Here is a 27,780-nt window from a genome sequence, read left to right as displayed (position 1 = left end):
CAACTCTGGAAAAACCTATAATAGAGATAAAATGGACGTGCGGGGGGGGCAGATACTCTTACATAACGTGAGGCACATGGAAACCTGCCTGAAAGACTTGCTGAAAGACTAGATTCAGGAGAATGAGCGCTAATGCAGAGGCTAATTTATTATTAGGTCACCAAATAGCTGTTAGCAGTGTTATCAACTGGTGTAATTGTTTCTCTTGTTTATTATAGCTCTGAATACACTATTGCTGGCACAAGCGCATTGTTAAAAATATTTTGACTTTCAAAGTTCAGTCACATCATATTAAGCTTTGTTGGTTAGCTAAATTTAGCTATTACCTTTGAGAATTAGCTTATTTAGCACAGCATTTTCTGTTTGTATTTCCACTGATAGTTGAGCACAGTCTAGCATAGCTTAGTTTAGTGTAGGAATATTTTCAGAATTCTTGTCTTTAGAATATAAATGTGCTTAAAATATGTGAGTAATGTAAGCAATTATATTACCATAGGTTTGGAGGAAATCCTAATCTATGGTGCTGGTATCTTCTGGTTGTAGCTTCAGCCATCTCTTCTCTTCTTTAACCAGATTCAGTGCTGAGTGGTTTTCAAATAGTGCTGAGTGGTAGTAAAAGTTAAAAAAAAAAACATGTAAACAGAGACCTTTTGCCTTCAAGTTAAAAGCTGATGTCTTGGCTGCATTGCTGAGGCACAACTTTTACTTTAAAAGAAAACTGTCATAGTTTCCTACTACCACTTGCAGAGTAGTTGGCAAGCATTTGCAGACAAGTTAGTGTTACTCCATGCAAACAGTGGGTGACCCCAGCAATCTGCTAGCAACCAAAGCACTTGCAACGAGGTGGTTTTTGACTACTGGTTGGGGAATTTTTTTTTCTTTCCTAGCAACCGGTGGTTGCCATTGGGTCACTGACCAGTCGTCACATGTCAAAATGGCAGACAAGTTAACATCACATGGTTACCGGTCAGATGACTGCAAAACTCTCATATAAGCATTTTCTGCATATACGCTTTTCCTCAGATTAAAACTGGAGAATACCCACAATCCATATAGAAAAGGGAAGTCTTACCTCCTGCAAGTTACCATATGATAGATATAAATAGAACTTCACAGAATAAGAACATACACAGATACATGCATCAAATTGGATATTAAGGGACAAAAAGCATATATATGACTGGCAGTAGAGCATAAGATTACACCTTTTATAGTGCATTTATCCCCAAATCGGGTGCTAGAATGAGTCAGTTTGTTATGTGAAATGGCATTTTTGGCATTGAACAAATGGGTAATTTCCAGAAGGAGCAGAGCTAAGGAAATGTGAAGCTGATGGAGACAGAAGCAGTGCTCTCAGCAGTGTGTAAAAGAGGGTTTTTGTTTTTCATATTCAGTACACATCCTTGTCTTTTTTTTTTTTTTTTTTTTTTTTTTTTTAAATTAGTGCCACTCACTTTGTTTGAATCTCCATAAGAAACAGCATTAATTGGTAAAAGAATATGTTGATTTGTTTGTAAAATGCATTACGTCACCCTTTCAGCACAAACCTGTTATCTGCATAGCTAATTGCTATTTATTCCGTCCATTGTAGCGGGGATTGTTCTGTCTCATTCTGGCTCGCAGTGTTCTAATGTTCTTGAGGAGCAGACTGCAGTGTAATCAAACTGGACGTAACTATAAATCTTAGTCAAAGAGCGCATCGACTGTCGGACCTTAATTACACAGCAGCCGAGGTGAAATGAGGGAAGGGAAAAGAAAATGTGAACATAGAGATTCTTGGAGGCTGGGAATAAAACAACAGATGATATGAGGTGCAGAGAAACGAGATGAATTCTTTGATTATCTATTCTAAAAATGTAGAAAAAAAAAGAGCCACTAATTAGTGTAATAAGTTTTCTCAGGTTTCTCTTTTGAGCAGTGCTTCATCAGCTGCCTCTGATTGCACTTGAGCGTGAAGCTCTAACCCAGCAAGATTGCAGTGAGTGAGTCCGTGCATCGCCGCACTGGCTAAAGGACTCTTTACCAGTTTTTAGCATTGGTTTCATCTCACCTTTATTCATATTCCTCCTCTTTTTTCCTACCTTGCCTCTCATGAACATAGAAAAGGTGTTGCCATGGCAACATTTGTGCCCGTGTGTGTGTGTGTGTGTGTGTGTGTGTTTTCCTCCTGTGTTTTGCAGTCATCTATGCATTTCCTCAGCCCACAGTCAGATTGTAATTTAAAGTTTTTGAGTCATTTCATAAACCATGCTTGCAGCTGATAATGCCACTGAAAGGTTCACCATATGGACGGCAGGTTAAATCACATTTAACTGAATGTTTTCCAGTTTTGTTGAGAAGTGCATTTTGGAAAATGCAAATTTGACCAGTTAGATAAGATTCTATGGCATCACTCCCCGTGGAATATGCATGGTACTATATAAAGAGCTGCTGGGAAACAAAAGAGGGGAAAAAAGCAATAATCAAAAGCCAGTAAGAGAATACAGCTGTGTGGATATATATCAGGTGAGCAAAAAAAAATAACTTGAACAAATAGTCACTTGAGGGCAAAACAGTGCCTAACACGGACATAACAGCATTTAAAAATCATAGACAAAAGGCTGTTTAACTCTTCAGGGTCAACATCAGATACCAAAAGTAAACAACATCACTGTTGTGTGCACTGTGGGAACTGCTGGTCGCCAAAAGAGGTTCTTTTTTGTTCTGGGCACTCTAGCAATTGCCACAGTGGTTTATCTGCCTTCCCTTGCATCCTCCGGTGTCACACCAACCCTCTGCATGTCGTCCTTCACTAAATCAATGAGTCCTCTCTGTGGTCGTCTTCTTTCCCTCCTGCGTGGCAGCTCCATCTTCAACATCCTTTAACTAGTATATCCACTGTTCTTCATTGGTACATGTGCAGACCATCTCAGCCTTTCCTCTCGAGCTTTGTCTTCAGACAGCTCATCCTGAGCTTTCCCGCAGATATAATAATCCTGTTTCAGTATGTTGTCATTGGCATCCTGATTTTTCATGGGCACAGAAGCCAATATTTTCATGTGGACAGCTTACCATTACATATATAATGCCACAAAAAGAGTTGTTATGATCTTAGTGTTAGTCATTCCCTCACTATCCTGGGACTCCAAAGCTGGGACAGAGCCCGTTTTTTGTGTGGTTTCAGATGTACCCAGTTCGGGACGTCCTGTTCTATCTTCTGGTGAATACAGATGCATTTTTTTATGCCATTAAAGGTTAGCTAATGGTTTTGAGATAGCATACAAGTGGTCAAATAAAAAAGAAACCCTCAAAGTTCATCATTTTAAATCACTAAATCGCAATGACAAACTTAGGGTTGTCCTTGTGATTTAGTATCCTGACTGCAGTTCAGGATAAAATCCTTTATTAACTTTTATTTGTCAGTGTAGTTTAATTGAATGTTTAAGGTAAATGCAATCCTCTATCTTGCCGTTGTTTCTCAGGTGGCGAGATGGGAGCATCGTACACAAAGACTCTCCAGGCTTTTTGGCAGCCCCTACCTGGCCTGTTGCTGCCTGGGCTTCGTCATTATACTTCTCAACATTTACCGCAGCCACAGGTGAAGTACAAGCAGTTTTATTATTGCAGATTCAATCTGTTTTCTTTTCGCCTCATAATGTACTTGTTTTCAGCAAAAAGTACTTTGTTGGATGAAATTTAAATAGTTTTTTATGAAGGTCAGAATGACACTTTTTTTTTGTCCCATGACTGCCAAGAAAAGTGAGCATAGCTTTGCAAAAAGAACAAAAATGGCATGTTCTGATAGCACTGGGTTAGGGTTATAATGAATGATGATCTGGATCTCAGAGGGTTAAAGGGCACAGTGTGTTGTGTTTCAAACATACACATATTTTTTCCACCTTTTACACTGTCTTTGTTTCCCTTTCTTCCTCTTTTTCCTCCCACCTCAGTGTCTTTATTTTCTGCTTACTCCACAGCTCCTTTTTTATCCTCCTAACTCTGTCTTTACCCACGGTTCTATATGTCCTATATGGTGTAGATACTCCCACACCTCCCACTATGGCTCAAAATGGTGACAAAGGCTCCTTAATAAACCACACACACAGACAGTGTGTCAGTTCAAGAAGTCTTTTTTCCTCTCTCAAAGGATGTGTGTGATGTCTGTTGCTGGGCAACAACAGTTTTGGGAACAAGCTGGTCCAAAGTGATAAATTGTCTTGCCAGTTTTCTCTTGTGCTTATGAAGAGATTTTTTATCAACAGCATTATGAGTTTATTCACTCATTCATTCATTGGAAGAGAAAATGTGAATGAAGTGATTAATGGCTGTAGCACCCATTTATTTAATCAGGATGTACTCATATAGGGCTTTAAACAACGATATGGAGTAGCAAGCCGTGGCGGCATGCCGTATCCAAGAAAAAATGCAAGACTTCTGGACCAGTGTCCTTTGGACAGATGAGACAAAAGTGTAAATATTTTACTGTAATATTTGGTGAAAACCAAACAAAGCATATGAGCACAAAGAACTCATACCATCTGTCAAGCACAGAGGTGGAGTGGTAAAAAAATTTTTATTTATTTTTTTTTTGCAGCCACATGACTGGGACAGTTCACAAACCTTTGACTCTGAACTCCTCTGTATACCAAAGTATTCTAATGTGAGGTCATCTGTTCAACAAAGTGGGTCATGCAGCAGGACAATGATCCCAAGGGTTAGGGTTAACCCCTAACCCACACCAACAAATCTACAACAGAATGAATTTCTGAAAGAAAAAAGAATGAACTTGTTGCAATGGCCCAGTCAAAGTCCAGACGTCAGCCCAATTGAAATGGTGTGGTGGGACCTTAAGAGAGCGGTGCATAACTGAATGCCAGCAAACCTCAATGAACTGAAACAACACAAAAAGAAAAGCAAGTCCACCTCTGAATGGCTAAAAATAAAACAAATTTAAGGTTTTGGAGTGACCTAGTTGCTTCATAAGTAGCCTTTTAGTATGTTTTGTCACCACTTGTTTTGCTAATATTTCTAAAGGATTTTTTCAACTCAGAAGGACACGACCTCTCAGCCGAGTTCGCAAACACAAGCACAATGATACACAGTATGCGTGGGAGGGACTGATACAGACTGACAGTAACATTGCTTTGAAGTGGATGTTATTGGATGTTAGATTAAAAAATGAATGCAATAAAGTTGCTGGCTGGACATAAATGAGTCAGTCATTAGGTTTCCAACCAGCACTTCTGGTGAGCTCTGCTTATGTGGGAGTCAGTAAAATATATTTGAGCAGGAATGCTTTTAGTTTCTTTGCTGAACGGTATTGACTAATAGATTCAGCTTAAAGAGATTCAGCTTAATCCTTGGAAAGTGAAAAATGTTTTTGTCATTTAGTTTTTTGGGGGGTTTTTTTGCTGACAATTTTTTTAAAAATTTTTTTGAAGCAATTTCTTGTACTTATGTGATAGACAAGTTGTTATCTAGGGAGCATACACTGTCCTTTATAGTTTTGCCACACTAGAGCCAAAAAAAGGATAAATACTTGTTTTCACTGTTGGAGGCTGACTGCAGGTACTTGCAGCAGCCAAGTGATCGCACAGAGGTTTAGTGTCCAACAGCCTCAACCTCTGGGTGATCACTCGTGGAAGGCAACCTGTGTCCAGACAGTCATGGTCTGACTCGGATTGACTGCAGGCAGACTCAGACAGACTGGTGAAGGTTTGCAGATCTAGAATTGCTGTCTAATCCATAAATGCAGAATGGAACAAAAGGCAGCCAACATCCAAAGAAGAGCTTTGAATGTCCTTCAAGAAGCCTGGAGAACTTTTCCTGAAGAAATGACAAGAAAGCTGCCTCAGAGAGTTCAGCCTGTATTGAAGAATAAAGGTGATCATAGCAAATATTGATTTTCAAGCTCCCAAACTCTGTTTTTGCCTTAGACTGTATTTCCATGTATGTGTGCACAAATTTCAATAAATCACACTATTTCACATTTTTCTAACAAAATATAAAGCAATAAGACTTTTGCATATCACCATATATAACTCTGTGAATGTGCTTCCTGGATGAAGAAGCAGCAAAAGTGTTTATGACTCCAAAAACAACTCCAGTGTGGAACGTGCAGGTCAAGATGTATGAGACCCCAACACAGCGGTGCTCACTACTTCCTACAATATAACTTAACACTTCTTCCTATATAGTTTTCAGCAGAACCACACAGTTGTTTATGAGGCTGCTGTGGTATGGCTGTGATCTGATCTGCTACCCGGCCAGTTCGGCAGAATTATCTCCTGCGGCAAAGTAGCAGCAGAAATATATGTAATTCTGCTTTGCTCAACACAGCAGATAAGCTGGTCTATTTCCAGTCCCAGCTAACAGACACACTGACCAATTGACCCGTCACACTAATTACCTTAAAGCGTCTTTGTTGTGGTGCTAAATTGTCTGCCTAAGTGACTTGCTTACAGAGCTAATTATCTGATTGTCAGCTATGTTTATTTATAGATCTGTCAGACAGAAATATGACTGTTTGACAGGCATCCAGAGTATCAGAGGTATTTATTTTTATCTGCTAAGCACACCGCACTGATGCTCTCCACTGATTAGCCTTAATGATAAACCTTTAGGGAAAGCTCTCTGAGCTTTAATGAGTCAATTATGTAATCAACTTACTATGTTTATCTTTCCTGCTATTAACAGAGTCTAGTGAAACTAACAGATTTGGAAGTGCTAAATATAACAGCGTTACACATTCACTTCTACAAAAAAAAAAAAAATGCTCTAAATTTGTTAAAAGGTGAAAAAATAATCTGCACCATAATCCACGTGTAGAAATTTGATTGTTTGCAAATGGTTGGATTGAATCAATATCTCCTTATTTATTATTTTTGACAATGATATAGTTACAATAAAGACTCTTTTTCTTGCGTCGTCTGATTAGATTAATGAAGTAATTACCAGGTAATTACATCATCAAGCCCCATTTGCTGATGAATGTGAGACAGCATGTACCGTACCGTCTTTAATGCTTTTGTGAGAAGACGGTCTTTGCAGTGGCCAAATATGATCTACCTTGAACTGTGACTCAGGGCTTCTGGGAGCAGCCCTGAGTCACATTACTAAGCTTTCAAGATTTTGTCATTTGCTAAATGACGCACTTTTAGAAAGTGAACATGTACCTTCAGTTTTATTTCTGCAAGTAACACTGGCTACACAAGCTTGTGTTAAAAGCACTGTTGCTTCCTGTGCCTGGAGTGGGAAGGAGAAAAAAATACAGACTCTTACCAATTTGACTTTTCCTGTCAGATGGGGGCGAATACATTTTGTTTAATACATGTATTGTAATTGATCATCATTGGATCACGCATTATTTTTTTCCAGACTACCATACTTTAACCAGGCATTAACAGCCACACATGGCTCAGTAGCACGTCAGTTTGCAAGTTACACAAGCTTTTGCTTTTTAATGCACTGGCAAACAATTGGCCAGCATTATGCCCAAATCTCAATCAGCACAGCGTCTAAGTGGCTCCAGAGAGCTTCACAAAATTGCTGTCCCTGTTTCAGTAAACACAGAGCAGCTAAGGTTGGCGAGAGTGGTAAAAAGATGAGAGTGGTAAAAAGATGGAGCGAAGTAGCTCCTCTTATGCACACAGCTCTTTACTGCTGCATTTAGAGTTGACAGTAATTCAGCCTGCTACCACAGCTTATTGTGTGATCATGGCAACAACTGAAACCACAGTGAGAAAAATTATACACAAGCAGATTTTATCTGGGATTTGTGCAGTATGCAGCTCTTCATACAGAAAAGAATGCAATGTATGTATGTTAAAGTAGAGCTAACAAACTTCTCTTTCCTTTGAAATGCATAATAAACTGAACAGAACTAATGCAAAATGTTTGTAGAAAGATTTTTAATAATCCTGCTTTTTCTGCAGCAGCTCTGGAGTTCTGTTAAGTATCCCTTCCACCCTAAAAGGGAAAATGCGCAGTTAAAGCCGTATGTACAGCGTAAACTGCTTCCTGTAGAGCACTTCAGACTTGTGGACCCATTCTTTAAAGATTCAGAGTAGGCCTCAAGGCTCTAAAGAAGAACTCATTCAAGCCCATGACTGATGGAGTCAAGACTGCCAACCTGCAAGAGGTGGCCTCCTCTAATTACATCAGGAATTTGTTGGTGCTCATCTGTAACCAAGTCTGTCAGTGCCTTTCTGACTCGAACCATTTGAACAAAATGCTTGGGGGAAAAATGGACCAGTCAATATACATTTAGTTGTGTTGTTTTTTATTGGTTCTAACAGAAAAACTGAAGGAAAAAAAAAATCAGGAGAGGTCACCACTTTCTCTCCTTCAGTGATATAAAGTGGCAGCCTCTCCTGATGCATTTTACAGTACTGGTATCATCAGTTATCTCATATTCTTGAGTCTATGAAGAGTTGGCTTGACTGAATAGTCAGCAGCAAATAGCAGTGCTAAGACTTGGCTAGTAAGGCCAAAGAATCATTGGTAAATGGGCTTGCAGATTCCATCACAGATAGACTGAGAGATTCACAGGCTGGACAGCTGCCATTGCTACCATTGCTCTGACATTAGAAGAAAAAAAGATTTGTTGAGTATGCTTTCATGAATTCCATTCAAATGCACAGACAAGTATTCATGCACAGAAACAGTATATTCAACACAGTATATTCTGAGTCCATTTACATTTGCCTATACCCTCAAATCGTAGGCCAAACTTATTATATGGCAATGGGACTTGGGCAGAGATAAAGCCTGGGCCACTACTGAGAGTCTGGAAATGCTAGGGACTCAGGGGGAGGCTTGGGCTGGGAGTGGTGGGGAAGGATTTTAAGCCATAGGCTAGGGAAGGACCTACAAAAGGTGTACAAACCTTGATTTTGTGGCCGTTTTCACTGAAGGTAAAAGTCCCTGACCGTCTTGTTTAGTCGCCTTTTTTTCCTATCATAGTCAAACCCGAATCGAAAACAACCTTGCCTCCAAGCCAGACATCCTGACTATGGCTGCATACCTACATACAGAGAGTACTTCCTGGACTTGAGGTTTGGGTTCTTCCAGCGGGAATAAGCTGACCGTATATTATAGGGTGTTGTCTAAATTTGCCATACGATACACCACATATTCATTGTATACATGTGTACAATGACAATAAAGTTCAATCTAATCTAATCTAATCTATTATAAGACTGAATTATTTTTGGAGGTAGACATTTTCCTGTGTAAGCCTTGGCAAAAATCATACGTCTAGAATGATGTGGACATTCTGTGGTCAAATGTTGATTTACAAATGATTGGACATTTTCTAGGGTGAACTTTATAGTTCCAAAATGTGTCTAGTGATAACTTCCATGGATTGTAGATGCATCTTAGCGCTGCCCCTACAGCTGGGTGGAAATATGATCGGAGCCAAAAGTGCACAAGGTATTTAGACATCTAAATATTCATCTGTTTCTAAAGTTCTTTTTAATAACATTAAAAGACAACTTTTGTATTTCATCTGCATCTCAGTGTTCTTGAGTTCTCTGCCACCTTTTCATGATGTATATTGAGGCATATGGGATCCCAAAGACATCCATCTTGGACTAAATTTAGATTGAATTGACAGACTACTCACAGACCAATTTACAATTGCTGTTCTCTGGGTAAATGAAGCCCATGACCGGTTGACCAGATTAGGCCAGACAACAGCATCTGCTGCTGAAGGTTGTGAACTTCTTTTAAAGTGATGGAGCTCAGGATCTGTGGTATTGGCTTGTTGTTGACTTAACTGAGAATACTAATGGAAAAATGTGTTACATAAAGTATATGAACACTCCAAATCAGACAGAGAGGATTTCAGTCCTCATCACTTAAATTATAGGTAAAACTCCAAGGTTTAAATATGCTTATGTGAAATCACAAGCCTTGCTCTTTGTGTGTTTTATTTCCAAACTCTGCTGTATAGCAGCTCGTTTTCAAAGACGTGCTACCCCCACGCTGAATCCTCTCATCTGACCTCCAGATACTTCCTCTTCATTCGTTGGCATTTCTGTTGCCAAACATTCCGTTTCACATTTAAAAGCTACAGTGAAGGTGGTGTATGGCTTTGACCTATGGGGCTCCATAATTTCATTTACTGTGATAAGACTATTGGATTAATATGAATAGACCCTTTGTTGTGCTGTAGCATGAAATTGTGCAGGAAAGGAGGTTTTTACTGTATTTCTTGAACCATCAGTGATGTCACCACTCATTACAAAACTCAGTGGTCAGTGCCTCAGTCCCACTAACCCCCTGCCCATATGCCCGTCCCCCTGACCCCTTTTCCTGCCTCCTTTCCAATCCAAATCTCAGCAGTATGTTCTGCCAGACAACCTTACTTAACAGACATCCCAGCAGTTGCTCTTTGTGTCTGACATGGCAAAATGCCGCATCACATTACACTTCCTGCTTCCTTTTGCAAAGGAAGAACGGCATAAGACTCACAGCACGGACCTCGTAACCCAGTTTTTTCTTATTAACCACAAACCTAGTTTGATTTGGGAGCCATTATCTGCAGGAGGCGCACTGCATTCAGAGAGAAAGCTACAGGTGTGTTAAAGTTTACACACACAAGCACGCACACACACATACATATATGCGTCATCAGCCCCACCACCTGTGTGGGTGTTGCCTTACAAATTCTGGAAAGATGTAACTTTTGAATCCTGTGGCCAGGTGACGATTCAAAGCAGCTGGGAGTGGCAGTAATGTAAACCAAGCTGCCATCAACTTTGATGAGTCAATGATTTTCTCAAATGTGAAGATACATAATATATTATTGTTATTTAAATATCTTTGGTTTAGGATTTTCCAATCTATATATAATATAATTGTATTTTAAGTTATTATGTAATAACTTATATAATTGTTTTTTTCTATGACTTTGTCAGCAATACTGTGGTCTCACATCACTGACTCTCACACTGATGCCCTCACATTTGATTCCAGAATACTTTGTTGTACGGAGGTGTTTATGGTTCAGTGAGTGCAGGTGTGCAGGTGTGCAGGTGTGGCTGCAAAACAAGCCCAAATCATTACCCCTCCACCACCGTGCTTGGCAGTTAGCATGAGGTGTTTGCCACTTACCTTCTTAATTCACATGGAAGCAGTGAGGATCTACTTATTCTTTCATTTGGCCTCGTTTTGTTTAATAAATAATGTCAGGGTGTTATGTCATGTGATGCCATGTGCTGTTGTTCATCTGAGCTTATATTTCCAAGTCCTGCTAAGGACCAGATGATTTCTTATTATGTTTGGATATGTAAAACCTTAAAATTGAAAGTGGTTGTACTTTCTCTTTCAGTTCTGTGGATGAACTGAGGGGCAGCAAGTTAATCTGAACTGCCAATCATTCAAAACAACCCGAGTACAGATTCAGAATAAATGCAAACAGCTGGAAATGAGAATAATAGCTCCAGTTCTAAGTATTTGATAGTTTGTGACATATAAACGGTGCTGAAGTATTAATGATTCTCAATGCATGTTAAGTCAGGGGCAGTGTTTAAAGCTTGTCTTCACCTTTCATTGTCATATTTCAGAATATGCTGTCCATGTATGTTTATGTAAGTTCCACTTTTAACAAATTGTCGAACAAGCAGTGTCTGGACATTCACACTCAAGTGGTAATGGCCTGTGGACAAAAAGTGAAAGCTCATTGTAAATGCTTTAGAATTGAAATCAATTTTATTTGTAGTCAGAACTCTGCCAGGATTATCTTTTCATACTGGCAACATGAAAGCTCAGTGGAGCATCTTCTAAAGGCCCTTTCATCCTTTCAGAAACTTTTCGTTCAATCATTGTATGAAATTCAAAATGAAAAAGCTTTTAATGACATACTTGCGCAACACACGACCCTCGCATCATCTGCAAGTCCTGCAGTTGTCAGACCAATTTAAATGCACGCTGACAAAAAAAACCCCACACTTTGTTTTCTGCGCTCAGCACATACCCTCAATGCATTAGAAGAGAGTGGGAGTTCATTTCAAGCTTTGGAGGAATGTTGAATCTTTGCTTCCCGACTTTAAATGAATTTGATTCTCCAAAGTATCGCAACTGCTACACTTAGATTTATCTGTATTTTGCAACCATACATATGCTGAAAGCAGAAACATAATCTGTCAGCATCTTTTCAGGTTTGGTTTTGTAGCACTCTGCATACACATTGGCATAGGAAGTACTCTCAGGCTGTCTTTATCTAGTAAGGTCAAAGCTTTTCAGTGTTGTTCAGAGAAATCTAGTTTCCCCTTGAGCCCTTGGTAACAACAGCTTTGAACAGCTAGAGTCTTCTGGCAGAAGAAGATGCAGGTTGGACAGCTAGAGCTATAGAGGGAAGAGAAAAGAGACTCTATCCACCATAGTAGCTTAATAAGCTACTATATAGCTTGGTAAGCTAAGAGCCACATTTGCAAATTTTATGTGCAAGAGAAAAATTATTTTTATCATTAAAAAATTTGAGACAAGAGACTGGCCCATAGTAAGAGTGGCAGACCATTACCGAAGTCTCCATTAGTATGTGTTCCATTAGCAGTACACACAAACAGAGCTCTGCAAAATCACCCGTCAAATTGAATGTATTTCAGGATGCCGTAATTTTGGAATCAGTCGCTGTTTGATGCCCCCAGTTGGCTTTCTCAGATTCTTTCCTTTGATTTAATGAATACCTGCAGCATCAGAAAGCATGCCGCATCCAGTATGCTGCATGAAAGTTGCTCAGTTGCTGTAACTTTATGAACATTGAATTGGTTGTTATCTGTTACAACTAGATGCCAGATTTGCACAGCACAATTGTTGGTACTAGCAGCCCTGGCTGTGTGTGGCACATGACGTTGCCCTTGCATCTATAAGAACATATTAATTCTTCCTGTAGGTGTTCCACGTTGTTTCCAGAAAAAGAAAAAAAAAGCCTAAAAGCTGTTTTTATACTTTATTTTTTTTTTTGGTCCAATTGCAGGTGACAGCTGCACCTGTGTTCTTAGTGCATCACTTGCACCATCATCACATCAGCTTTTTTTCCGACCTACTAATTTGTGCTGCCCTTACATTGGCCTTTATTGTGCTGGTTGTGTCTGTGTTGCAATTGCAACATCATTTTAATCTGCTCTGTTTAATAAATCTCACCCTCACTACAATTTTGACCAGTAATATACTGGCATCATACCATATAAAAGTTCTAGAATAGGATATTATAGGCATTTTATAGCAATATTATATGTATAATACATAAACCAGCTGTTCCACCTGTTTGCTTCTGGCTGTTGCTGCAGTGTGTTTATGAAAAGTACATTCAGCAAGGCGAGAAGAGGCCACATAAATTCAGCCCAGGCCAAGTTGCCCCGTCTTGTCTTGTTGCAGAGAAGTTACATGAAGGTATTTGTGATTTCTTTTTTTCTGCAGTATGACAGTGGCGATGAAGGCCCAGGCCAGGTGGGAGTTGATGGAGAGGACGGAGGTTTTCTACACTGGGATAGCTTTTATGGTGTTTGGCACCCTGCTTGTAGTCAGCAGCTTCCTTGCTCTGGGATTCACTGGAACCTTCCTCGGTGAGTGTTAAACAGAGCGTCAGAATTTTAGACTAATTATAACTTGCTAATAAAGAGTACTGTACAAATAACTACACATAATTTAGATTCTATAAATTTTTAAAACTTTCATACAGTGCAAAAGTCTTGCGCCACAATCATTTCTTTATATTTTTCATAAGAGAAGCCAGACTTTCACCTATTGTAATTTTAAAACTGTTATCCAGGCTGTATGAAGGTCTTTCAAAGTTCTTCTTTGTACGACTGTTTTAAAACTAATTTTCAATCCAGTCCTTTTTTTTTTTCTTTTTTGTTTGTTAAGCCACTTAACAATAAACTATGAATTACTCAAAAAAGGCACTTAATCAGCCAGTGATGTTGGAGAGCTTGTCAAAATTCCTTTATCAGCACAGAAATGTCCCAAATATGCTGCCAATGCAGTAAAAACATGTCTGGATGCAAAACCACACAATGGAACACTATCAGTCATGGATGGGCCTCCCAGAGCCCAGACATCAACATTACTGAAGCAGTGTGAGATCCTCTTGACAGAGAACAGAACAAAAGGTAGCCAACATCTAATGAAGAGCTTTGAATGTCCTTCAAGAAGCCTGGAGAACTGTTTATGAAGACTGTTTAAAGAAAGGCTTCCTCAGAGTTCAGACTGTGGAGTGGGCTTTAGTGAGATACGAGGTTTGAAAGAGGTTTGGTTACCGGTGTAGAACGGGTTCTCTGAAAACCGAGTGAGGTATCTCACCGTACTGGCTTACTTGCATGGGCATGTGGAAGAAACACTAAAAATGCCTGGTGTGGGGCCAGGGGCTATTATAAGGGGGTTGGGGGACATTGTGTCCTTGAAGTGATTGGTCTGTCTTGGACAGACGTGGTGGTTAGTGGAGCTTCCCATAGTGAAATACTTCAGTTGGTTTTCAGAAAATCAGGGTCACGCCAGTAACCAAATGTTTTAGACTGCCAGGATCTAGCAATAGTTCCACCGCTTTCATCTGACTAGCAAATATCAACAGCTGCTTGATACACTATATTGCAAAAATATTCAGTCACCAATTCAAATAATTGAATTTACGTGTTCCAGTCACTTCCATGGCCACAGTTGTATAAAATCAAGCACCTAGGCATGCAGACTGCTTCTACAAACATTTGTGAAAGAATGGGTGATTGGATGCCACCTGTGCAATAAGTCCAGTCATGAAATTTCCTCTCTACTAAATATTCCCGTCAACTGTTAGTAGTATTATAATAAAATGGAAGCAATTCAGAATGACATCAACTAAACCACAAAGTGGTAGGCTACGCAAAATCACAGAACAGGGTGAGCGGATGGTGAGGTACATAGTGTCCATAGTGCCAACATTCTGCAGTCAATCACTACAGGCCTCCAAACTTCCTGTGGCCTTCAGATTAGCTCAAGAACAGGGTGTAGAGAGCGTCATGGAATGGGTTTCCATGAAAGCCTTACATTACCAAGTGCAACGCAAAGTGTTGGATGCAGTGGTGTGAAGCACACCGCCACTGGACTCTAGAGCAGTAGAGATGTGTTCTCTGGAGGGATGAATCACACTTCTCCATCTGGCAATCTGATGGACGAGTCTGGGTTTGGTGGTTGCCAGGAGAACGTTACCTGCCTGCACTGTGCCAAATATAAAGTTTGGTGGAGGGGGGGTTATGGTGTGGGGTGTTTTTCAGGAGTCGGGCTCGACCCCTTAGGTCCAGTGAAAGGAACTCTTAATGCTTCAGTTCATATGTTTATATGTGTGAGAAGGCAGATGAACGAATACTTTTGGCATTATTGTATAGATTGCCATGAAATTTACTCCAAACATCCATGGTTCCCAGAGGGACAATTGGTGATTCCTCTTCTGACACTATATGGTTTACATTTATGGTTTGTTAAAATACTTCAACAAGTACTGGATAGATTACTGTAAGCTTTTAGTGAGCTAACTCATTTAAAATGATAAACATTATACATGCTAACCATGACAATGTTAGCAGTGTGGTTGTGAGATTAGTAGCATGCTGATGTTAGCATTTAACATAAATTATAGTTATGCTTAGGGTACAGCATTACACAACCTCAAGCATGGGTGTACATGCTTAGTCTTGTCACCACATTAATTATACTAAAATTGTATTAATATTTTTACATACTATATAAAGTATTGCACTAATAGCAAGCAATACACTACATCCTGCTCTTGTACAAAAAATACAAAAATAGTCTTCACATACAGTTAACATTTAGAGATCATATGAGAAACAGGAAAATACTAAATAATGATATAGTTCATGTGTCTTTGTGTATCATAAGTAAAGTTACATGAATTCTGACACTTTTTTTAATCAATATATGCACCTTGGCATATTTCTCATTTGCCTCTGAGACAAACATGCTTGTTTTTGTTTCATGTGCTAATGAACTCATTCAGGCCTTGTTTCAAATGAACATGAGTTCAGGATTGCCAGGACCATCTGGCATGCACTGGTTTCTAGTTTCTAGGTCAGTCAACTAAATGAGTCATCTCCAAGATCCAGACAGAATGTCTGAGCTTCTTCAGTGCATTTGTCCATTGGTGCACTGAAATGCCCTCAGTCCATCACTCCATTTTAAACTAATCAGTCTCTGTAACAACAGAGGGCAGGCTGGAGGAACAGCAGGACGTGACAGGAATGAGCATGTGTGATAACGTGTATAATCAGTTTGGGCATGCTAGTCACAAAACGCTGCTGGCAGGTTTCATTCTCTAATTATTTCGAACAATAAAGTTAGCATTATTTAAAGCAGGAACATCAATTTGAGGCACATAGCGCTGCATTTCTTCAAATAAACACCGGTAGTGAAAGCCACGTCCTGTGAAAAACCCTGTAAACCCTGTCTGCCTCCATAGGAAATAAGAAGGTAAGAAGCAGCCAGGCACTGCTAATCAAATGCACTTGATTAACTGATCACCAACAAGTATGGCCACCATGTCTGACTGCATAAATATGCCTTGTTTGGAAAGGTTTCTGGGAGTAAACCTCTTCTCTCTAAAAAATAAAATGGCAGCACAGTTTAGGTTTGCAAAGTTGCATCTGAACAAACCGCACAATTCCTGGAACAATGTCCTTTGGACAGGTGAGATCAATGTGGAGATATTTGGAGGAATATTGATTTGGGTTTATTTTGTAGCCACAGGACCTGGGCACCTTGCAGTCACTGATTCAACCATGAACTCCTTTGCCTACCAAAGTATTCTAGAGTCTGTCCAACAGGTAAAGCTTGGGCCAAGTTGGGTCAGTGATCCCAAGCGCAGCAGCCAATCTACAACAGAATGGCTGAAAAAGAAAAGAATCAAAGTGTTGCAATGGCTCGAAGTCAAGACCTCCACCTGACTGAAATGCTGTCCCTGAATGAATACCCACAAACCTCAATGAACCGAAGCAGTGCTTGTCGACACAAAGCAACTGAGCACACCCTTGGTGCTCTGTTAGCTGCCAGCTACCTGCAATCAAAGATATCTATTTCTCTGCTGCTAATTTTAGCCATTTTATCTTAAATTGTATGTTATTGTGTTCTCTGCACTTTTGTGCTGCCTCCGATTGATACTGCAGATTTTTTGTACTGGCTCTGCTTGTGTACTGATAGTAAAGTGAATAGACTAGAATAGGGATCATTATCAATTAGCTGAATAAACAAGCAACTCCATGGCACACACAAACAGTACAAGTGCAGGAAGTGTTATTTTACTTTTTGGTGGCCTGGGTTGGCTTTTGTACAGCTGGTCTAAATATAACCCAGAGAAGCTGATTCAATTTGAAGGTTGCAGTGCTGAGGTCACTGTCACTTTCCCAGAATAACAGGTCAAGGCACTATATCTGTTGTGGAAAAAGGCAAATGACTGAGCATAAACCTAAATGAGATTATCGGTGAATTTAAAGTGTGTTTCATGAACTGCTTTGTATCAGAAATAACTAATAATGAGGTGAATTTTAAGATGAGGGCGTCACTGATAATTACTGTGGAGAATAGGCTTATTTGAGCAGCTTATTAGTCACTTAAGAATGGTAAGCAGTAGATCTCAAAAGTTGTCATTGTATGCCATTTTCTGTGGATTTCTGTCTTTCTATGGATGTCATCTGGAGTTCTCCCTGACTGTAGCACAATCATTCTCCCCAGAGGCTAAACCCTCCTAAAATTTTCCTAAATATGCAATGTACAGTACAGGGCATACAGTACTGTGCAGCCACCCCTCAGTTCTTTATATTTTGCTAGGAAATGGAAAATAGGTGCAGCAGTTTATTTATATATGTGCAAACATAGATGGAGATGAGATATAGTATATAAGGCAAAAATATAGTGTGTACAATTCTAATGAGCTTGAAAGTTAATACTTGGTATGACCACCTTTATTCTTCAGTATAGCCTTTCTCCTAACCACCTCTGTACATACTGATGATGATTTGAACCAGATCCAGTTCCTGTGGGATCTCAGGCTTTTCTCCCTGTTTCTGTTGCTTAAAAATGGCTTTGAAAAAATGACCTAAAAAATGAGGGGTGGCTCAAGACTTTTGCACTGTGTCAAAATGAAGTAGATGGGGTATATTGTCAAGATGTTAAAAAAAAAAACAGCCCCAAAGAGGAGAAAAATAAGAGTTTATGTTCATGTTTGCAAGAGTTTATGTTCAAGTATGATCTTTTTTCCTTTCATTAAAAGTTCTACTCACTGTATTTCCTGAAAGAGTGATCATCTTATTTTTCCCTGCAAGAGGGAACAGAAATTTCTCTGAAATAAGCTTGTATTAGAAGTAGTCTTTTTATTTCTAATTTCCGCTATTTGATAAGTACAACTGGTCATATTTTTACCTTGTTTTGATCCACTGCTGTTTGCCCTAAAAGGTCAACACTGCTGTAGCCTCGTTTCAGATAGAACCGTACTAGCACTTCATTTCCTAACAGGGGTTTTATTGTGGGACATCAGCAGGCATACAGTACGACATGCAACAACAGTTGCAGTTGCCTTCGAAGTAAAGTTGCGCCTTATTAAATAGGTTGGCTGCAGCACAACTTTTACTTTGAAGGCAAACCTTTTTCCATTTCTGGTTTCGTTCATACTTTTTCAAGTTGTGCCATGGACCATGAGAAACTGTGGCAATCTGCTTGCAGCCAAAGTAGCCACTAGGAGACTTTTGTTGCAGCTTCTTCTTTGCAGCTGATTTCACCCGGTGAGAACCAGCAACCTCCAGGAACCACAGCCAGCCAGCTGTGAAATACATGTTTCCCTACCAACCAGTGGTTCTATCATATCCAGTATGGTGGACAATGAACAATCGGCACATGATGCCACATGAGAAACCTCAATATAAAACTAAGGTTACCATGCCCCTGTGTCACCATTTTACAGCAACTACATCATTGTTTATGGTGGTTCTGAATTTCTGTTTCAAATCTATGAGATTCTGGGTAGACTGTGAGCACAAGTAGTTAATGTTAATTTCAGTGTGTGTGTGTATAACAGATTTTCAACAGATTTTTACCTATTTATCACAGTTAGTCACTGTATTATCATAAGTAGATTGCACCTAATTGCCAGCTTGACTCTATTCACTCTCAGAATGATAGCAGACTGACTACATAATAATGCCGGTTTATTGCCATCTTGACACACCAAAGTCACTTTGATGTGAGCAACTGACTGCAAGTGGTCATAGACCTAGTTCCCATCTTTGAATTGACCATTTTCAAAGCAACAAGATTGCAGGTTCATTGCACACAGTCCCAATAATTTTGGTCATGCACTATTCTCAAACCTCTGTTTTCCCTAGTGTGACTGTGGCATGAGACATAAGAGGGCAAATAATATTCTATTCAGTTCAGTTCAATTCAGTTTTATTTATGTAGTGCCAGATCACAACAAAAGTCGCCTCAAGGTGTTTTACACTGTAAGGTAAAGACCCTACAAAATAGAAAACCCCAACAATCAGACGACCCTCTATGAGCATGAAGAGTTTCTGACTTTCTAGCTCAATCCTTTGACATGCTGTAGCTCCCTTTTTATTCCTCCTCAGCTATTTCCAATGTGTGTTAAGAATTATTTTGAAAATCTCTCTATCTGTATATTTTACTTTTAATTTTAAGTGTTTGTTTAGGTGGGTTTTTATGCTGCACCATGTTTCCTTTGCCATCCCTCCTACTTTAGTAGTACATAAACAAACACATACTGAAGGACGTAGCCTGTAGGTGTATGTTGTGTTTCTTATATGCTCTGCATTAAGCTCCTTGAGTCATCGTGACCTGATGATTCAAATTGATGGCACAAGGGTATAAACAAAGATCCGAACAAAATCAAATTACACATGGTGTTAACGTGTTGGCCAGCTGGCCACAGCATCCAAACTCTGATCACATACCCACGTCTTTAACCTCTAGACTACCACAGTGCTATTGCTGCTGCTCGTCCACCAAATCCAAATTGCCTATTTTCATAACCATAATCAAACAACGGTGACGCAGGAGCATGAAAAAAGTGTTTGCTTGGCTTTTAAATCCAAACAGGTTAACAGTAGTCACTTTGAAAGTCAGAAATTGAGGTTGGCATATTGTTCTGTCGGCCAGTTACAGCTGATTTTCTATTCAAAACCAACAGATTTGTTTATATAATCTTTTTTTTTTTTATCCTACTCTACCTGTGGCGTTTAAATAAGCATACATAATGAAAATTGTTATATAACCTGGGCATTAACAGGTTCTCTCCAACAGAAAACAGGGACAGCAGCACAGCATGTGTAATTCAGCAGGTCAGTGTTACCTACTAGAGGTGTGTGTGTGTGTGTGTGTGTGTGTGTGTGTGTGTGTGTGTGTGTGTGTGTGTGTGTGTGTGTGTGTGTGTGTGCGTGTGTGCGTGCACGTAAATATTTGTTTTTGGGTGTATGAGGGAGGTACAAGCAAAATATTCAAATTTTCATGTTAATTCCCCAAAATAGGTCAGAGAAAGTTCATGTGTGTGCTGCACTTCTTATATAGTAGACCTTAAAGTGCTAATGTTACAGCGAGCAGTGTCCTAGTTCAGCTGCCCACGCTAACTTTTTCCTGTCACACACATACACACACATACACACACACACACACACACATTTGTTCAACATCCAGCTCTGTTTTATGGCAAAAGTATCGGAAAGACATGTTAAAATGACTTGTTTTTAACATTTAACCCTGTGAGGTCTAAGCTATTTGTCATTTTGTGCTGGTAATGGGACACTAGACCAGCTCTTTATCCTCTCAAGAATATTCAAGGTTATGTGTGAGTTTACCCAGCCAGTTTGCATATGTTTTGTGGCCTTCGACAATCCCCCATGGGGATGTGGTCAAACGCCTTTGTGATTATGGAGCATCGGGCCTGCTGCTGCAGGCTATGTGGTCCCTGTACACTTGTAGTGAGAGCTTGGTTCCCACTGGCAGCAATAAGTCAGGCTCCTTCTCGGTGGATGCTCGACTTCACCAGTCCTACACTTACAATTATTACATGCAGCCAAGGGGTGGTGGGTGATTTGGTGGACTCAGGATCTCTTCTCTGCTTTTTTTGCAGATGATATGATTTTATTGGCTTCATCAAGCAATGACCTCCAGCTTGCACTGGGGCAGTTTGCAATGTGAAGCACCTCAACGTTTGAGGCCATGGTTCTTGGAAAAGGGTGGAGCACCCAGTTTGGGGTGGAAACTACCTAGCTTCTTCTTTTCTACTGGACACCAGTTAGCCGTGTTTGCGAGCTTTCACATTGCGGTTAGAAACAGACTTAACAAGAAAGTATTAGGACAACTTACATTGCTAACATTGGATCCCTACTGCTAGCCAGCTTACAGCTGGACTCTCACACTATTTTAATGAAATAAATAAATGTATTTGCTTCTGAAATGATGTTGGGATTCCAGGGCTCTGGGAATATTTCACCATCCATCCATGTCTCCTGTTCAGATTCGTGGGGGGGCTGGAGCCTATCCCAGCTGACATAGGGCGAAAGGCAGGGTACACCCTGTACAGAGAGACAGACAACGTCCACACTCACACCTATGGGCAATTTAGAGTTTCCAGTTAACCTAACCCCAGTAAGTGCGTGTCTTTGGACTGTGGGAGGAAACCGGAGTCCCCGGAGAAAACCCACGCAGACACGGGGAGAACATGCAAACTCCACACAGAGAGAGAGAGGGAGGGAGGAGCCTGGGCCAAGGTGGGATCGAACCCAGGCCTTCCAGATGGTATTCTAACTGTGAGGCAGCAGTTCTAACCACTGTGCGACCGTGCTGCCCGGAATATTTCACAATAGAGAAAATAGAAAATAGAGATTAGAGATGGCATTGGCCCTTCTTCTGATAGAGGGTTTTTTATTGGAGCCCTCTGAACTGAACTGTTTAAAAATCCTGATAAGGAAATATTAACAGAAGATCTGATGGTGGAAATTCATGAACATAATTAGGTAGGTGTAAAATTTTCTGATGAACATGACAGAAGAATGTATTGCTGCTCACCCTCTCAGAACACCAGTGTTGTTAATCTATCTTTTTCGTTATTGTACTTTTAGGGTTCATTACAATGCACATGGAGATTTTTGATTTATGTAATAAGCAGCTGTTTTTTGGTGCTGACATCATTTTTCTGCAGTGACAAAATTGTCAGGAGTCCCACCTGAATTGACGAAGTTGTTGACTCATGTTGCACCAGTACATGCCAAGCAATGGCGCCAACCAAAAATTGTCGCATTTGCTGTAACCTTTGTGAGGCCGGCTTTTAGGCACTGGTGTACTGGGGGAAAAAAAAGACCTTGAGAGCCCATCAGTGAGCCTCAGCTCTGACTAACGCATTATGTTCCTCTACACTTTGCCATTCCTGAGAGTGGGGTTGTTAGAAAAAGTCACATTAGTAAAAGGAACATATTTCTCCTAAAACAGCTCACCAAAGGGGTTGCCAAAGGTTACAAAAAATTTCATCTTTTTTGTAATACTTTGCTGTGAGCACAAAAATCAAACTCCAGAAATTACACATGAAGTCAGGTCCGTGCAGTTGTATCACTGACATCAGTAACAGCCAGGTGACGCGCAGCAGCCAGACATTGCAGCATTAACAGGACTGTGTCATGTTCCCCGGCAGTATATCCTCAGTCTGACTTCAGTGTTGTTGTTTTGTCAGAAACATGTCAAAAATGATCATAGACTTCATAAGCAGGTCCAAAATCTGTCTGGTATGATACTGAAAACAAGACATCAGTGCTGGTGGCACAGCAGAAACCATGGTAACGCTGTGAAAGAGTCCAAAGGGCTTCACTGACTGAATCCAACTCCACGAGGGACTGGTTGATAAAATGATGTAAGACTGAAATTTGGAAACTAGAGATTATTCCTGCTTCTTGCCGAGCAGTGCTGGGATAGTCTCCAGTTTCCTGAGTTGCTGCAATGTAAAAAATAAACTAAGACTTCAGTGATGAAATGCAGGTTTTGTCTTTGTATTTATTTTCCAGGTGACTACTTTGGCATTCTGATGGACGAGAAGGTGACGGGCTTTCCTTTCAACATCACAGAGAACCCAATGTATTGGGGCAGCACAGCCAACTACCTTGGCCTGGCACTCATGTAAGTGTGTGTGTGTGTGTGTGTGTGTGAATGTGATCAGTAGGAGACAGAGAGAGCAAGAGATTAGGTTTAATTCATCATAATTAGCTCTAGGTTTGTTTTTAAATATAACCAGAGGAGTTTTTAGCCTGTTAATAAATGAACCTACTGATGTACGCCAATATGAGTAAAGTGAGAGCAAGCAAAAGTGGAGCAGATAATAACCTGCCGTCTAAAAATGGTAAATGTTTCTCGAGTTGCAAACTGCTCTTTGAAAATAAAATAAAAACTTTTACGTGTGCTCGTTTCTATGACAACTGTGACCGCGCTGCCACGAGCTCAGCGTGTGCCGTTACTAGGCCCAGCTGCCAAAAAGCTATTAGCCTCCCATTCTGCCTCTCATGGAGCTGTATGGACTCCATTCCCAGTGTTATCTCATCTTCAGTCCTTTTTTGTTATGACAAATTTTACCCTCATTTTCTCTCTGCTTTGGATTTAATTTGCACTATATGCTCTATTCCCAGCTCTCATTTCTCTGCCACTTTCTCTCTCTCTCTCTCTCTCTCTCTCTCTCTCTCTCTCTCTCTATATATATATATATATATATATATATATATATATATATATATGTCTCACTTGTGTTCCTGCAGTTGCTTTAACCCCATCTTTGTCTCAACTTTATTAAATATGCAGATACTGTAGCATCCTCTGGTTCAGCCTGCCCTGCCCTCTTCATGCTGCTCTTGTCTTATTTTGAAAAATATATCTTATATCACATTTTCTGGCCAGGGTAAGCAGGAAGCTCTTTGAGCAATCATATTCTTTAGGATTTCTCACCCTAAATAAGTAATGGATATTTTAATGTGCAGGGGTCACTTGTAGTAATACCCAGAGAATCATCACCTAACTTTGCAGTCCCTTGTGTCTTTTAACCAAATGTGAAGCAAAAGTTGCAGTTTGCTGATGAACATGTTAGAGACAAACAGTTCTCTCAATGTTAGTTAAGCCCCAACACAGAGCCAAAATATCATGCATGATTACACTTACGGTTACCATCACTAATGAATTGTAAGTTGATAGTTAATTCAACTTTGGTAAAAAGTTATTTACTGTTAATAACAATGACCTTGTTCCTTGTTTATTAATAATGTTACAATTTATGTTTATTGTGCGTAATGAAAATATTCCATCCATCTGTTTTCTTCCATTTATCTAATTCAGGGTTGTGGGGGGCTGAAGCCTCTCCCGGCTGTCACAGGGTGAGAGGCAGGTTACACCCTAGACAGGTTGCCAATCTGCCGCAAAGTAGAAAAATAATTGTTTTATGAATTTATGAGCGAACAACAAACAAACAAACACGCTCTCGTTCCTAAACTTTCCTACCACCGATGTTTTGCCCCTTTGATGTATACCCTCCTGTTTTTACCTCCTATGAGCTTCTCCAGATGTCAGCTATTGAATTTTAATTATGTCATTATGCGCAGGCTTATGCGCCGAATGACAGTTCAGAGTACCCACCCTTTTTGGAGTCGCTAGGCGGGGTGCTTGAGAGTGCTGCGTCTTGCTGAGAGACTTCAACACTCACGTGGGCAATGACAGTGAGACCTGGAGGGGCGTGATTGGGAGGAACAGCCTCCCCAATCTGAACCCGAATGGTGTCTTGTTATTGGACTTCTGTGCAAATCACAGTTTGTCCATAATGAACACCATGTTCGAACATAAGGATGTCCATAAGTGCATGTGGCACCAGGACACCCTAGGTTGCAGGTTGACAATCAATTTTGTAATCATATCACCAGGTAGTGAGTTGGATCAGGTGGCGGGGGAGGATGCTGGACAGACCTGGCGCACCTAAATGTGTTGTGACGGTGTACTGGGAATGCCTGGCAGAAGCCGCAGTCTGTGAGATCTTCAACTCTCAGCTCCGGCAGAACTTCGACAGCATTCCAAGGAAGGCTGAGGACATTGAGGCTGAATGGATCATGTTCCACACCTCCGTTGTTGAGGCTGCTGCTCAAAGCTGTGGCTGCAGGGTGGTTGGTGCCTGTCATGGAGGTAACCCCCGAACCAGATGGTGGTCACCAGAGGTGAAGAGAGCCATCAAGCTGAAGACAGAGTCTTATCAGGTTTGGTTAGCCTGTGGGACTCTGGAGGCAGTTGACAGGTATCGGCAGGCCAAGCGGAACGCAGCTTGGGCAGTGGCTGAAGCAAAAACTCGGGTGTGGGAGGAGTTCGGTGAGGCTATGGAAAAAGACTTTCGGACGGCATCGAAGCAATTCTGGCAAACTGTCAGGTGACTCACAAGGGGAAAGCAATGGTCCACTCACATGGTCTGTAGTGCAGGTGGGACTTCAACTGAGGCTATAGTCGGACAGTGGAAGGAATACTTCGAAGACCTCCTGAATCCCACAGACACGCCTTCTGAGGTGGAAGCAGAGTCTGGGGACGAGGGGGATGACTCGCCCGGGTTGAGGTCACTGAGGTGGTTAAACAACTTCTTGGTGGCAGGGCCCCTGGGGTGGCCGAGATTCGCCCTGACTTCCTGAAGGCTCTGGATGTTGTAGGGCTGTCTTGGTTGACAGGCCTCTGCAACAACGCATGGAGATCTGGGCAATGAGATTGGCAGACCGTGGTGGTGGTCCCCATCTTTAAGAAGGGAGACCGGAGGGTGTGCTCGAACTATCAAGGGGATCGCACTCCTCAGCCTCCCCGGTAAGGTCTATGCCAGGGTGCTGGAAAGGAGGGTCTGTTCATTAGTCGAACCTCGGATCCAAGAGGAACAATGCGGTTTTCGTCCTGGTCGTGAAACGTTGGACCAGCTCTTTATCCTCTCGAGGATATTCAAGTGTGCGTGGGAGTTTGCCCAACCAGTCTACATGTGCTTTGTGGACTTGGAGAAGGCATTCGACCGTGTCCCTCGGGGTATCCTGTGGGAGGTCCTGCTGGAGTATGGGGTGTCTGGTCCATTGTTGCAGGCCATTCAGTCCCTGTGCAACCGCAGTGAGAGCTTGGTCCGTATAGCCGGCAATAAGTCGGACTCGTTTCCTGTGGGTGTTGGACTCCGCCAGGGCTGCCTGGCCTTAACTGACCTTAACTGAGACACTTGTCTCAGTTAAGGTCAGCAGTTTTTTAGATGTTGTTCTGGGTTCTTTTGTGACCTCCTTGATGATGAGTCAGTGCGTTCTTGGAGTCATTTTTTGGAGTAATTTACTTATTTTTAGAAAAGAAGTAAAATACTTAGTGATGTTGGTCAATTTGAATGATTTTTCTTTTGGTCCCTGAATTGCCTTGAGAACTTGTGAGAGCAATTTTCAAAAGCTGTTACATTTTGATAGCATAAGGTTAGAGTTAGAACCTGTATCACCATCTGTTATGATACACAGAACACCAGCTGCTTGGAGGGCAATGAATTTCAGATATCACCCCTCCATGACTCCCTCTTTTTCCTCATAGTTTATAAGAACCATTTATAAGTCCATTTAGTTTGTTTTATAGTAAAATCCAAGTTTTTAAAATATATGGCGAATGCTGCTCTTCAGTTGCATCATTGACTGCAGTCATGGGTTATGCTTGTGGGATGAATTATTCTCCTTACCAAAACAGAACAACAACAGTGACTCAGAAGGTCACTCTCTGCTTCTGGCAAAATCACATTGTCTCCTCTCCCAACTGTGCTCTAGCCTGTTGCTATACAGCTGTGGCTCTTACTTGTGTGTGCAGACAATGTGCCAACAGAGCGAGTGTGTAATCATAAAACTCTTAAATGCAGCTCAAAACAGTGTCACTGCTCCTAGGGTTTTCATAAGTAGTATTTTGGATTCTTGGCTGATGTATTTTTGTATTATTATTATTATTATTGGGTATTTTTTTGAATTGATGGATTTCTGTTTCTTTAATATTCTAGTATATTGGGAGTTTTAGTTTTGTGATATTAAGTCTTTGGTTCTTTATAACCATTCTAGTAATGAATTTTGAGTTTTATAATCTCTTATGTTCTGGCTCATGTCTTTACTATTAGTAGTAGTAGTGATTGTCTGCTTGTGCCTCCTTCTGCCTTCTGTCTGTTTTAGTTTTTTCCTTTTTTACTTTGAAGGTTAGTTTTATTTTGTGTCTTCTGTTAGTTTTGCTTGTGTCTCTGTCTTCCTCTGATTCCTTGTTTTCAAATATTAAGTACTTTCGTCTGTGCCGCCCACCTGTTTGTCATCCCCCAATCAGCCCTCAGGCCTCCTACACATTACACCTACAGGAGCTGCTCGGCTATGAAAACCAATGCAGACGAAGCTCCCGTCCCTCAGTGTTTGTGCTGATGTTAATGTCAGCATAGGTCTGGAACTCTACAGGTGTTGAGTCAGGAGACCATTAGCAAGTTTTATGCGCTACGTGCCTCAGCATTGTGTGAGCCCACTCTGTAGCTTCATGTGGGTTGCCACTTTGCGGCTGAGTTGCTGTGATTCTAAAACATTTTGTAATTATATCACTTTGCTCACAGCTCAGCGTGGAATATTTAGGAGGGAAAAAATGTCACCAACTGACTTGTTGAAATAGTGGCATCCTATTAAAGGACCACACAGTGAGCTCTTTAAAATGACCCATTCTTTCATAAGTGTTTGTAAAAGGAAGACTATATGACTAGGTGCTTGATTTTATATACTT

The 27,780-nt window shown here is 40.7% G+C and overlaps 1 protein-coding gene across 1 annotated transcript in view; it reads left to right on the top strand.

The window, feature by feature from the left end:
- The window catches only part of pemt (phosphatidylethanolamine N-methyltransferase), a 65,171-nt gene that overhangs the window by 19,570 nt on the left and 17,821 nt on the right, over positions 1–27,780 (top strand). The window contains exons 3-5 of the mRNA XM_030754287.1: positions 3,462–3,577; positions 13,408–13,553; positions 23,037–23,148. Coding sequence (XP_030610147.1) covers positions 3,462–3,577; positions 13,408–13,553; positions 23,037–23,148 — 374 coding nt within the window. The remainder of the gene's footprint in view (positions 1–3,461; positions 3,578–13,407; positions 13,554–23,036; positions 23,149–27,780) is intronic.

The sequence above is a fragment of the Archocentrus centrarchus genome, chromosome 19 (genome assembly GCF_007364275.1).
Source record: "Archocentrus centrarchus isolate MPI-CPG fArcCen1 chromosome 19, fArcCen1, whole genome shotgun sequence".
Lineage (NCBI taxonomy): Eukaryota > Metazoa > Chordata > Actinopteri > Cichliformes > Cichlidae > Archocentrus > Archocentrus centrarchus.
Note: the sequence above shows the minus strand (reverse complement) of the source record. Positions and strands in the feature narration are given on the sequence as shown.